General features: G+C 35.8%; 1 protein-coding gene across 1 annotated transcript in view; it reads left to right on the forward strand.

The window, feature by feature from the left end:
• The first annotated feature begins 1767 nt into the window (after positions 1-1767).
• Positions 1768-14931, forward strand: part of LOC121329673 (neuroblast differentiation-associated protein AHNAK-like) — a 37341-nt gene continuing 24177 nt past the window's right edge. Inside the window, exons 1-8 of the mRNA XM_041275381.1 lie at positions 1768-1776; positions 3593-3805; positions 4252-4309; positions 12766-12818; positions 13582-13686; positions 13826-13945; positions 14349-14505; positions 14702-14874. Of these exons, the coding sequence (XP_041131315.1) occupies positions 1768-1776; positions 3593-3805; positions 4252-4309; positions 12766-12818; positions 13582-13686; positions 13826-13945; positions 14349-14505; positions 14702-14874 (888 nt within the window). The remainder of the gene's footprint in view (positions 1777-3592; positions 3806-4251; positions 4310-12765; positions 12819-13581; positions 13687-13825; positions 13946-14348; positions 14506-14701; positions 14875-14931) is intronic.

Consider the following 14931-nt stretch of genomic DNA (forward strand, 5'->3'; position numbering starts at 1 on the left):
GTAATAGTGCTTAAGACAGAGGTGTACACTAATAATTTAAGCATGTAATTGGTCTTGCTTGAATACACATACAGATACACAATAGAAAATTGCAAAGAAAAGCTCAAAGTGCATGTTTCTGGTGCTTTAAACCACACTTGTGTTTGTTTAGACCAGTAGCAATCACCGTAGTCACCTCTTTACAGCCAAACCGCATCAGAAGGCTGTTCTTCACCTGGCCACACCTGGCACTGACCAGGTCACATTACCCCAGCCAATTTTCCTCCCAATCCCCTGTGAATGCAAAGGCATATGTTCCCTGTTGGTCCCCAACCAAGATCGACAACTTGACATGACCAGCAAACTCCCATTTGCCTGACTCACTCTTCACATGGCAGTGCCTTTTACTAGGTCAGCCACTCAAAGCTAATATGGTTAGCACTTCCTTTTGATCAAACTGTATCAAACTGTATTATAACCCCTGAACAAGGCCTATATAGTGTGGGACATATTCCCTGAATATGATATTAATAAATGAATGTGTATTGGAACTGTAACTAGATTAATTAATGAAACTGCTGTGTCTTCAGAAGGGTTCAGTATGTCTTGCAGACATACTGAACTTTGTGACCTACTGAATGAGGTAACCGGGGCTAGGTGGCACCTGAACTGGATTAGGCTGAAAGGACAGTTGAATTATGCACACATAATTCACACGTGCAACAACAATCATTTTGACGCAAGGAAGACATAAACTAGTGATGTCCCAGTGGAAAAGGACATTAAAACATCAAAGGACTGGGAGTTTAAAGAGGCAAGATGCACAAATGATCTCATGAAAGAAGCTAGTCAGCAGAGTGAAAAGACTATAAGTATCCACAAAACTAAACATTTTGCGCTTCGCATCGAATGCTAAACAAGGTGCTGTCACTAAGCAAAGTTGCAACTCTGGGACTCTGCCTAAAAATGGACTCAAGACGAGGAAGCAAGCTGCAAGCGAGTCAACAACCACAGGCAATGAGACTGAGGCCCGGCTGGAGGACTGCTGTAAAACTTACAGAGACTTATCAGACAAACCAGTCTAGGTCTGCTGTAGACCTAAAATCACAGTATCCAAAAGAAACTGCCCTGCTACCTGCGTAGCTAAAGATTCAGCTAAGAGGACAGAGCGGATGGGTGCTGTTGTGGATCCTATACTGAGGACTGAAGACTTTGTTGCAGCTGAGTGTTGATACTATCGAGAAATGAAAGCTTTGTTGAAGAGTTTGATCCAACATGGGATTGAAGAGTTTGTTGCTGAGAGGAGAGCCTTTTGTACTGGACACTTCAACAGATTGAGTTTCCAAACCAGCGGACCAAAAGTCTAAGCTTCAAGGAATTGTTGAGTATAATTCCAGTTGCATTTTCCTTTCATGGAACTAAATTAATTAATTGTAACATATTCATATAGAACTGAACTGTTAATTATTTAGTTTGCACGCTCTGCGTGCAAAATAACTTTTAGTGAAACTTGATGAAGTAACTATAAGTAATCGACTTCATATTGTTTTATGAAGAATTTCTTTAAAAGTAAACTTGCCATATGCTTAATCTATATACCATAAATAAGCTTAATGTGATATATTCTAAGATTGTCTGCATCGTTTCAGTTGAGGCTGTGCTTGTATGTGGGTGTGTACGTGTGAGCAAGGTACTAGCTACATCACAGCTTGCTTGAGCTGCTGCAGTGGCTGCTGTTTGTGTGTGAGGAGACAGGCTGTGTTATATTTCAATTGCCTGCTAGCCAGCATGAGCGCAGTGAGAGAGTGTTTGGTGCTTAGACACTAAGGGCCCAATCTTCGTTCTTCGCGCAATCCCCTCGCTAAATTTGTGCCTTGCAAAAAAATAGTGCTTTGGCACAAAATTAGAGATATTCTAAAATGGCACAAAGCAATTGCAAGACATTGGAATATAGCAGTTTTTTGAGCAATTGTACGTTTGTACTATTGTACCCAGCTCCAGATTGGATTGTTACCTCAACACTATTTGAGCCAGCGGTGCGCAGTTACTGGAACTAGCGGTGCGCAGTTATTGGAACTAGCACATTGCAATTATTGCGCAGATATTGGTATATTCAGATGAATTAGGGCTTTTGCCCAATTCAAATTTGATTGCGCTATGTGCATATTAAATGTCCACCTAGAATATATTTGCATCTCATGTTTCTAATTACCGATGCATTACCATATGCTAAAATGACCGTATTAAAGGAACAGAAGGAAGGCAGTGTGCTGGACAGAGGTGAGTACATGTTAGTGTTACGATATACTTGTATATATATATATATATATATATATATATATATATATATATATATATATATATATATATTCATGTTACTGCGACAATTGTTTGGGCTGGAATCCTTTTCAGACAATTAGCACCCTCTGTTATCTAGACCAGTGTTTTTTTCAAGCTGGTGACTAAGGAAAACAAGTTTCAGATCCCAGAAAAGGCATGCCATTTTTTTTATTCAACCATTTATGAAGGTATATTCTCGTTCTCTTCCATTGCAAAAGTATCTGAATCCCCCCCACCACCTACAGGTCCAGAGCCTGGAAGTGTTTTCATTAACATAACATAGCTCAGATAGCAGTTTCATGCCCTGCTGCAGATTAGGGGCAGCCACACCCTGTTGACTATCTGCACTACACATTTAAAAAAAAAAAAAAAAAAAAAGAAGAAGATTTAAATTGGTTCCTCTTTGATTAAAACATTTCCCACCTAAAAGAAATAGAGAGATGACCAATATTAACAACGTTGCCTGTGATGCCAGACTAATGGGACACAGTGTTCACTTAGTTGCAGGGAGCCACACATGAATAATAATGCAGCTAAAGTATTAACACTTGTAGGAAACAGTTTAGCTGCATATGTTCTTAAATGTATACTGTAGTTTTGTAATTTAAACAGTATGTTATTTTTTTCATGGAAAAAAATACAAATAATAGAGCAAGAAACTTTGAAAATGTAACTTTCTGGACCAATTCAGAACATACTGCAAGCACAGAAAAAAATCTTCTTACATGTAAACCAAACACTTTGACAACCACAGGTCCATTTACTATACCAGGTAAATCATCTACTGATAGGACATAAGTCGTATTGGGAATGTGTGTAAGTTAGTGACCCATATTTCTTTGTGACTCTTGATTTATCTCACTGCATAGAACATGTATAAATATACACCCCATGCAGGTTGACTCATGATAATATATACAGTACCTGCTTGAGGGCTAAGGCTTTGAGAATGGGATTGGAGATATAAAAAAAGGGAGGTTTGTTTACAGTTCTTGGTGATATCGAAATATAAGAAAGTAACAGAACTCCACCCATAGAAGTGTCTGTTGTGAGGGAGAAAAGAAAGCATTCACTCACTAGGAGAGACTAAGGATCCTGTTATGGGACAGAGAGTATGCTCCAGCTACTCACACAACTCTTAGTCACAGCTCTGCAGCATTGAGGGAGAAAATAAAAGCTGTTGAAGTTGGAGACTAACTAAATAAAGAGGTTCAGCTGTTGCTGCTCTTACAGTAGTATGTGTGTTCAGCTCTTTGGTTTCAGGGACTATTAGTTTGGCACAGGGCGAGCAGCCAAGAGGTGGGGTATCCATTCCCTATTTGTCTTGGACAGACCTCCCCCCTTTCAGCCTTACATAGAAGAAAAATTGTTTCACCCAAGTCCTGCTCAGTTACTGTACCACTCGAACTCTGGTAAACAGGGCAAAGACTCCAGACACTGGGCTTACTTCAACTTCAGGGCCAGTTGCTACAGATTTTCACTCCTGGTAAGTTTTTCACTTACACATTTCTAAAAAAAACAGTGGGTAAAGTTGCTACCTCATATAGACTATTTTTGGAGAGATTTTGAACAGTCATATTATTATCTATATTGCATATGTTTTCCTGTACATTTTTTTTGGAAATGAAAACTGGTGCTGTTATTTTTCCTAAATATTTAGATTTTTTTTTTTAATAACTCCTGCTCCTTCGAAAGTATGTGATAGACAAGTAGATGAAAGCAAATATCTAAATGGTAAACTATTTTCAGTTCTCACAGGAGACTGCTTATCTGGCAACACTGCTTATTATACCCAACAACAGAATATAAATCATTGTTCCTTCATGGGTGTGAAAACTAGTTAGTATGACTGGTTTGCAGTTATTGTTATCACTGTATTAATATTTTATTTTAACATTATTATGTAGTAAGAGCCAAATTTTTGTACCACAGTTCACTCCCTGGATTGCAGTTAACTGGACCCCCTGCTCTGCTGAATACGGGGGCTCAGGTTGGTTGAGGAAGAAGAACTTCCATTAAACTTACAGAATTATGACAAGAACAGGATATAGAGTCTGAAATGAAAACATCAACAGCAAAACCATTAAGGACTTGATGTGTGAATGTTGTTAAGCTACAAGGAGAAACTACCAATAGGATGTACTTTAGCGGCAATTTGCCAGCTGTAGCAGACAATAAAAATATCAAAATTGCGTGGAATTTAGTATGTTACATCATGAATAATCTGTGAAAGAAAGAAAGAATACACTTCAGAATGTTGAAATGCATTCCTTTTCTATCTGATATATGAGCAAATAACAGTGTATTTTTACTAGTATCTTTAAGCATTGTGCTTGCCAGGGGTGTGGAACTTAGATCACTAATAAGGCAAAACCTGTTCCCACAGGTATGGGAGTGGTACTGCACAGGTTGTGTTGTAAGTTTAGTTTTGTAACATTTCGTAACACAATGGTAATAACCTACCTTTAATTGTAATTGCCTCTGTAGGTAGATAATTGGACTGCGGTTTAATATTGTCTACTGTACATGTCCCATTAAATTATCCAAATGTCCTTTCGCAGCGTTATGTTTCAAAGTTGTTTCATACGTAATGTATATTTATAGTAACACAGCTAACATACTAGTAATCCTAGCAGGTTTAGCATTTATAGCAGGGTGGGTAACCTTGGCACTTCCAGTGCAAATGTTTGTTGGAAATCGTGTGTTTAATTCTAGAATTTGAAAACTGTCAACAATATCGATGGACTGCTTTTGTGATTTAAGATCAGCTAAATGGGCAACTTTTTAATTGTCAATATTGTGACTAATTATTAGATTGTTTTAGTAATTGTTAATTAATTGTGTAAGAAGTGCACTTTATAACTTACAGTAAGTGATTGATGCCAGGTATTATTCGACATATATTTGTTAAAACTAACAGAGAAGTTTGATTTGTGGTCTGCCCTTGCAATTGAAAAGGTTGGTAATCGAGGAGGATGGAAGCATTTCAAGTGCAACAGATTGACTTGCTCAAAGAAATGCTTTACAAATTGTTATAAGGAAAATGCCTCTTCAAAATGTAGGCACAGCCTTACATACATGCAAAGTGAGGTCATTCTGAGAGTAGTTATTTCTAATAGATTCTGAATCCAAGAGTCTGTTTTAAGAGCTGTGTGTTTCCTGTGAAACAAGTTGGACACATTGGAGATGGATTACCTTATTGGAATAAAATGCATCTGTGAAAGTGTTTCTTATTATTCCAGTAAATAAGTTTAGTTTTGGGGGTGGATAATGGGTATCTATTTTGGTGTATTGGACATCACTAAAATCAGATGAGGTTTAAATGTAAACTAATGCATGTCAAAATTGACCAGTTGGCTTTAATACATATCTGTGCCTTTAGCTGGAGTGGCAGGTAGCTGAGGTGTCAATAGTGGAGTGAATGTAAAGGCATGTTAGTTCTGCCACATTGAGTGTGTATGCAACTGCTCTGCTCTGGGCTGCTTTGTGCAATGTTTAATAAGATAAACAGATCATTAACAATGACATTTCGTTAAAAGAAACAACTTCATTCAGAAAAGAGGATGGAAATCACATGTATTCATTATTTGGTGAGATTTAGGTACATGTGGCTTCTTGACATGTATCACTGTACACACTGTTACTATGATAGGCTATATCATGTAAAGAAATTATACTGACCTGTTACACCCCTGACAACAGCTGTAAGCTGCCATTCTGATACAATACAAAATAAACTAGCAAACTCTCAGGCAGGTGCACATACCGTAGCTACACTGCTAAGTACACCCTAATCCCTAATGACATGTTCTAAAATGTGTAAATGCTTTGCTTTTATGAGGAACTTTTATATCTAAGACTATTAAAGGCGCATTGTATCAACATGTCATCTAGAATCTCTTATTGTGAGTTCCGATACCTGGTTCCATAGAACTAACAATAGTTTTGCTTTTGAGAGGAACATTGGTGGAAATATGTGGTGGAAATTTTATGGGTGTGGTTCTATATGATTCCTGGCATTGTATTTTATTTTGACCATTAATGAACTCCCTTGTCAAATTAAATTAAGCTGATACTCTAACACTCAGTTAATTGTATGCTAGCAAAAGAAGCAAAGTCCACCAAAACACCTGGTAATGTACAGAACAGAAAGTTGTGAAACTATCCCTAATGCATTGCAAAAATGAAATTACATATTAAAGCTCTGCTTTTTAGAAAAGCATGCTGCTTTTTTTTATATGTTACCCTTTTTTTTAAATATATTTCCTTTAAGAAATTCATCTTGAAAAAATGACAGATGGCCTGAAAACCACAACACACCCAACACCTGTTCAATAGATTTCAAAGATTTCTATTTGTCCCCTAACACTATGGTCTTGGATTAGATTATTACTGATAAGGAACAGCTACTTATTCAGCACCACCTTCCACGGGGCTTAGTAACAAATGTGGCTGCATCAGAAAATTAAGACAAAATCTACAGGCTTATGTACTGTTTACAGTGACAGACCTTGTTAATATTGAGATATTCAACACAATAATTCAGAAATATAATATTCTTTTGCTACTGTACAATCATTTAAAACTTGTGCTTGAGAAACGGGCTGCAGTATTTGTGCACATTTCTGCATTTTGTTTAAACCTTTTAATTTTGGCCCTTGTGCCTGTTTATTTTTTCCCTTTTCTTCCTGCTGGTAACAGTTGGGCCGTGACACTATCCTGTCACAGGGTGGAATTGAATTGACAGATGCAGAGAAAAGCTTCACATCCAGATACACAGAGAAACTGTCACACAATTGTGGGACTGAATATAAATCTGGTTCTTAAGTGTGACACACAGCGGCTGTTGTTCAAATATGCATATCTGATATGTCACCATTTAATGTGCTGTTATCCAGCCAAACAATAAATCAAAGTCATTGAGGCACCAACATTATTTTAGCTTCTGTGCCCATGCCCAACTGATAGCTCGATGTACAAATGTAGGCTACGATAAGTCTTTTCATCGTTCATTGTGTTCTTACTAGATGAGGAACAGTTGGTGTAATTCCAAGCAAAACCTGCAGGCGTTAATGCAGTCGCAGCTGGGTGTGGCTAACTTACCAGTTCCAGCTGTTTGTAAATTCAGTTCATAAGTTGCTACAGATTGTATTTCAGGAAACTGTTAAAATTGTGTTGGACTTTTCCCTATTGGTGGGACTGTTTAGTTTTATACAGTTATGACTTTTTTCCAAGAAACAGGCTCTCTTTTAGTGGACTATAATGGTGTTATGTTACATTGTGCATACATAGTTGGTGATTTGTATTTCAAGTACTCACCAAAACACTTAGCAGTGTCATGCAAATGCAAATAAACCCTGACAGAAAAACTGTCCTCTGCAACAGACCATGAATTTTGTGTTTACTTCTTTTTCAGTTAAAGTGTTTCATCGGGAGTGGCTCCTCTAGTATCTGCTCTTGCAGCAGTATCCTGTTTACAGAGGCACAGGGTTACAAGAAAACAATTAACAATGCATTATGAGAATAGATGAAACGATTAAAAGCTTGTTTGTGTTTAAACAGTCTTTTAACATTCTTTTTAAAAGCATTAAGTGCTTCAGTAGGAAGGAAATAGGAAACCTTCCGCCAAAAACTGAAGTTCATCTTTGAATATCAAACAATGTAAACTGATTTTTTATATGATTTACATTTCTCAATATATAATTTCTTACCTGTTTAATATCCTATTATGTGTGCTCTGTATTCCTATCTACTGTTATTTCTGTTTAGATTAGTATTCACCATGCTTACTATTCCAGTAAATATTGCTTTTAAAAAAAAGGCTTTTTTCTGAAGTGAGTTAGTGAACACAATTAACAATGCAATACAGAATACACACAATAGGATGATAAACAGATAAGTAACAGTAGTAAATATTAGGAAAATGTAGATAAAGGAAGGTATCTCTTTAAGTCCCTAATCCTGAAATACAACCCACTAAATAAATAGTATCAGTAATCTGGATAGAGCATTTGAACCCTTTTTGCTAATATGTTCGGCTAATTAACCCTTGCCTTGACACATGCTTTTTTTCAGGCATTTTGGTTAGGTTTGGAAGCCCTAGTTCATGGGCATGTACAGTCAGATAACAATTGAAATGACAAAATGGAATGCTACGGGAAAGCAACATTTTGCACAATTGGATTCATGAAATGAATATAAAAATGAATATAACTTTTCTTAGTTGTTACCCTAAATGTTAAATATCGCTGTGCAATCATTCTGACACGTCTAATTGCATTTGGATTTCAAATTATTGTACAATATATGCAGAACATCCTGTCACTTTTTACCATGTGCAATAAAGCATGTTCATGAACTTCAAAAACCCGAACTTCAAAACAATATGACCCTAATCTTGAATCAGGACAGTGTGATATTACGATCAACAGCTATGACAGACATGTGCTGTATTATATTCTTTGCCTTGCACTTTCACATTTCTAAAATGGTTTGTTGACCTAGATAGCATCTAATTTGGGGTCTTGCGGATTAAATATTTATACAGTATTTGAAGACTCACTGCTCTGGACTGGTGCATTAAGGTGGGGCGTCATTCTTTTAACGGTTATTATTACTGAAACGTGCATCATTTAAAGAAGCAGTACTCTATTTGTAAGTTTTGTAGGCAATGGCATAGTTGTCATGCGAATAAGTGCAATACTGTGTTAAATGCGTGTCTTCGGTAGTTCTTATGCTGTAAAAAAAGCTTGGAAAGAGTGCTTGCCCAAATTGACATAGCTGACATTTAAAATAACTGCTCTCTCAGCCTTCCATAAGAACCCAAACATAGAGGTTAATTACAGTTGCTTTCAGCCCTACGCTTCTTTTCTTGTTGAAGAGTTTTTTGTTTTTTTTTTCCACATTTTCCAGATAGTTAGTTTTTAATGTGTATAATGTAGATCCCTGTTTGCTATTTTACAGCTCTTTTGAAATTTCTAAATTGTGACTAAAGGTCATAAGTTCAGTCAAGGGGATTTGTCTTCCCTTTTTCTAAAAAGTGAAAAAAAAGAATCTAGTAGGAACACAGGTATTAAAGGGATAGCATATATTCATTTACATGTTCTTAATATTTCAGATTATATTCACAAAGCATTAACCACGTACTAAGTAAACACCAGGTTGTTTTTTTTATTTTTTTAATTTATAACTTCTAGTAGCACCATGGTATCTAACTTTTCTGTAAAATAACTTGGGCAGGGAAACAGTATAAAGCCCATTAGTCAATCGTTGCTCACTGGTATATATGCAACACTGATATGCTTCCTTACCAGTTCAGGAAATTGGTTTTGACTTGTCTTTTCAAAAGATGATATAAAGTGCCCCTTTAATGGAGTTTCAAATCCCTCAAGGCCGTTCTTGTAATGATGGTGCAGTAAAGGGTTCTGTTTCAGGTTGATGGAATGGAGCCACGAGAGTCCTCTGATCCCCTAATTATTTTTAGCCTGGAATGTCTTGTGCTTTCGGTGCTTTCCAAACCTGACCTTGTTCCAGGTATCTAAAATAATTGTAGCTAGCAAAATAATTCCATAAATCATACCCATTCTGCTCTTTCATTAGCTTCATATGTCTCAAATGTGCAGTTTTCAAGAAACACTTATTATAGCAAACATGTATTTTCATTTTAAATTAGACATCAGCTGTTACACTGTCTTAAGTTTGCTTGCTTTGCTATCTAGAACGTTTGTTGCTGCCCTACCTCCTTGGTCATTTCACCCCAGCAGTGTAAATCATGTTACTGGCTAAAAGCATTGTTACTGGCTAAAAGCATGTCAGTCATTGAAAAAGAGAGCAATGGATTCGTTATTGACAGAAAATAAGCCAGTGAAGGGGTGGGGACAATTTGACCCTCCATGAAATCACATGAATGTACTGCAGTGAAGCTGTGCAATTATGGACCTGTGGGTACAATATAATTATGGGAATCTTAAATTACATTTACAATGTAATTATAGTGCAGCTACACTGCAGTTACAATAGACCTATATTACTTTAAAGTAATATCCTTGACAAATGCTATGCTGTAACCTCCAGTTTTAAGTTGCTGGTTTTTTTCAGTATTTGCAATACCTTTTCTGTTATGTTGCAAGGAGATATGGCATAACTAAAAAACAATGCAATAAAAAAATGCAAACCGGATGGTGAAGTTACCTTATTTTATACCTAGTTTGGGGTATTTGTTAGTTATTCTTTCAATGAGATTAAGTAGCAGCCAATGCTGTTGATGCAATTGATAATAAGAGTAACATTTAAACATATGTGTGGGATATTTTGGCTAACACTGTACTAAAAATAAATATGATTAAATATACAAGTTAAAGTCTTTCATGTTTTGTTTTTTTATGTTGTCCTGAATCATACAATTTTCTGTGTGTTCTTTCCAGAAGTTGATTGAAGTTGTGGTAGTTGTAGGCTATATATTAAGAGCTTTGTGTCAAGTTAAATACATGCAGGGTGTGAAACTTCACACTAAAACATGGCACAATAAGTGTACATTTACAGCATGTTGTAAAGATTATTGAACAGCCTGAATATACTGTACAGTTAATGCAGGGTCTTACTGCAGACTTAAATCACCACCTTAAAGTTGATCTCCATTACTTTCCTTGACCTTCTTCCTGCAGATATGATTGTAAGTAAATCCTCATAATCAATATCACAGGTCACATGACAAGTATATTTACGAGACTGGTGGAATGCTTCCGACCCTGGAGTTTTTTGCATGGAAATGCTGCATTAGTCAAATGCAGAGTCATTGTATCTCATTGATCTGACTGCATGGCAATGGAAAACAACAATTGTGTTGGAAGAGTACAGCATTTCTTCAGCTATGTTACACTATTCATTTCAATAAATAATCATCTGAGGTTTATATTTTAATACATAGATAAGGGGGTCTATTTTATTAGTCTAAACAGTGGTGGGTCTTCATGTTGTTGCCCTAAAATCAACTAACTTGTTTTTTAGCATTTCACTGTATTTTTATTGTACCATAGTAATGTTAATAACGGGCCAACAAATTACCCTTGTGGGGGAAAAAAAAAACACAGCAGGATTAATACAGAGTTAAAGGGCAGTAGTATTTAGATCTACCACTGTTTCAATAATTAATCATGTGACAATGTGACCTTTCAACTCTGTCAGCCCACCTACTCTCACTGTCTCTCTTTCTCTCTATATATAAATAATCAGTTGAGTGGGATGATGAAGGTACTGGTGCTTGAGTTACTCCAGACAAGCTCAAAGCAGCTCAAATAATCCTAATAACTCAACATGGAGTAACAGGACCCAGAACCACCATAGAATAGCAAGGGGGGTGTTAAAAAAGAAATTCAAATGACATTTGAAGCTACTTACTCTTTCAAATAGACTCCAACCAGAGCTTTTATACTAACATTAATAATAGCATTTACAGGCACACAAGTCAGTAACATGTTGTAACAGCTTGATGAGAGCTTAGATATGCTTCAGCTGTACAATACAGCACAGAAGCCTTATTGTGCCCACTCCTACTACTCTCTGCATGAATGTGGAAAAACAATCCCACTTGCTTTACACAATTTCAAAATCAAGCTCAACAGCACAACCATATTTAAGAACCTTCTGGCAGCATGACTTGGGTCTAGCTTTATAAACACAATTTTGAGGCTGAACCCTTTTCCTTGTGCTCCATGATTTACTCAAAGTTTGTAGTCTTAAAGCTTAAGTGTAACAAAAGCAAAGGCACATGAAACTATTGTGACAGCAAGAAACTACTTCATTACAGGAGGACGCATTTACAATCATTTGATTATCTGTGGTTTTAGTGCAGCAGTAATTCAAAACATCGATGTATCTAACCAACTATAAATTGATGAAAGTAGAGGTACAAAACCATAATAATAGATTGTAGATCACATTTCCATTCTTTATTATTATTATTATTATTATTATTATTATTATTATTATTATTATTATTATTATTATTATTATTTTAAAAGAACAAAGTTAAAAACAAAGCAACGTTTTGGACAGAGGGACTTCACACAGCTTACTTCATCCCATGCACAGTTTTTATTTTTGCAAACATAATCATCAACAACTTCAAATCATTCATGGTTGGTTTCACAGACTAGTACTAATCAGGGTCTGTGAAACCAGCCAGCAATGAAAAAAATGTACTGAAGAAGGCACTAGTCAAAACATTTGTCTACTTAAAATATTGCTTATAGCATGGAGAACTGGAATATTTACTAATATAGGAAAGTGACTGATCCAATAGGAAATCTGGTTGTCCTTGTCAGAGCCAAACAGTGATACTGGAGGAGGAATCCACTTAATAATTGTACTATTGATCTTCAACACTAAACAGTTAGGTAAAATATGAACTACCAAATTATTAATATCATTTGTTTCATTTTTTAAAAGGGTCTGGAAGAGAGCTGAAGGGACCTGAACTGGGCAAAGAAGAAAATGAATCTGTAAGTGAAAAAAAAGCAAAAGAACCCCATTAATAAACAAAACAAATACCTAATCATCAGTTATTCCTAAAACCGTACAATGTGAAAAGACTGGTTGATTCCCCTAAAACTGAAAGTGAACAGTAAAACTAACCTTTCAACCTCAGAATGTAAGCCTGGAAAATAATCTAAGCAGAAACAACACAGAATGATACACATATAAAGCCACACAACTTTAAGGACTGTTTTTGAAGAGTGTTAATAAAAAGTTTGTTTTAAACTGCACTTTGAAAAATGACAATTAACTAATAAAACTTCCCTAAAGCAGTTGTAAAAGATTGAACCTTTAAAACAAATCCTTAAAAAATCATTCCTTAAAGTCATATGAACTGAGCCCCTAACAGCATAATAAACATATTAGCAAATATTATGGTAAGAAAATGTATGTTATATAAAGTGCCAGACCAGATTTGTGAACTAAAACAAAAAACAATATACATTACACTGACTTTGTTTCAACCAGGTACCTAAATGTTTTTTAAATCTGCATTGCATTTCCATGAATATAAAAAAAGAGCCAGGCATTAATGGTTTGAGATTGTTCACTATAAATCCTACAGCCGAAACCAAACAGCAGGCTTTTATGTATTTTGCTTAGAGTTAATATACTGCATAAAGCTATTACTTAAACCACACATGAATAAACAACACATTGTCTTATGATTGTCTTTATTATATGTGAAATTCTATTTTGTTTAAAAGATATAGCCTCTATGTCTTGCAGGTTAATGAAGAATCACCAGAATTCATAGAGGGGGAAAGACCTCAGCCCCAAGGCGCATCGCCAGTATATGAATACGCAATCAAAGAGGAATACAGAGACAAACAGGTATCATGCAATGTTTACAACCCAAAATGCAAATCCTGAATGGAAAGCAGTACCAATGGAAAAAAAAACATTACAGTAACGCAGCTTTAAGAGACCGTGAACTTTAAATCAAAACAGTGCTTATGTTTCTCATCGTCAGGTTGAGGAGGAAACAGATGCTACGTGTCAGCAAAGTACAGACTATAAAAAAGGAAAAAGAAAAAGTGGACTAGGAGCATTCTTTGAAAAGCACTTCTCTGCAAAAATGAGTCAAACAGAGGTAAATATAACACCACAGGTCATCAACATGATATTCACAAATGGGTTTATTCTGTAAAAGAAAATAATAAAAAAAAATATCTACACTATTATGGATGAAGTGATTTGTCTTTATTAGGCCCCTATATTTAAATTATGTGTTGTGTAGTATAGTATAGTATAGTACTAGAAGCATAATAATAAAAAAGGTTGTATAATACTTTTATTATAATTGTAGCTTTATTAAAAATGCTGCCCATGCTTTTCAAAAATAAATTTTGTGCATATTTTAAGTTACAGACTGCCTCAGAATGCTGATAAGGAGATCTTTACTGATTAGTGCAGCTGTTAATAGACAACAGAATATATTTTGCGCTATGTTTTATATTTCATGTCATTTATTTTCTCCCCCTCTTGTTCTCCAGGAATTTAGGCCTATAGATGAGTCAGATGAAATTGTACGAACCGAAGCTGAAGCATGTGCCAAGGCAATAGTTGTAAGTGGAGGAGGAAAGGAGGGTATATTCGTCGAGCAAGTTAGGAAGGAGACGCCCGAATCAAAGGTTCCGAGCATGAGAGAAGGTGCATATTTTGTATCTTTCGTCTGTAAAATTAATAATTTCACATTTTCACGTCCTCTTTCCTGTAAAAAAATAAAAAATAAAAAAATTCTAAAATCATGAATTATGTCATCAGTTAATTACAACAGTTTACTTCACCACTTTGCTCCTTCAAGGTTCATACTCATTAATATTTTACATTTTCATTTTTAATTTAGGTGATCAAATACTCAGCGCTACAATATATTTTGATGATGTCAAATATGAAGATGCCCTTAAGATTCTGGAGCATGCTGGGCCCTATAAAACGCAATTCTGTCTGAAACGCAAGTCCCCTGGTATAACAGACACTGACAGTTCAGCGACTGTGCAACAGCAGGATTTTGCTCATGTAAGTTTAATCTGGTGTTTAAAATAAATCCCAAAATGTTGCTGGTAACTACCATAT

Source organism: Polyodon spathula, chromosome 17 (assembly GCF_017654505.1).
Source record: "Polyodon spathula isolate WHYD16114869_AA chromosome 17, ASM1765450v1, whole genome shotgun sequence".
Taxonomy (NCBI): domain Eukaryota; kingdom Metazoa; phylum Chordata; class Actinopteri; order Acipenseriformes; family Polyodontidae; genus Polyodon; species Polyodon spathula.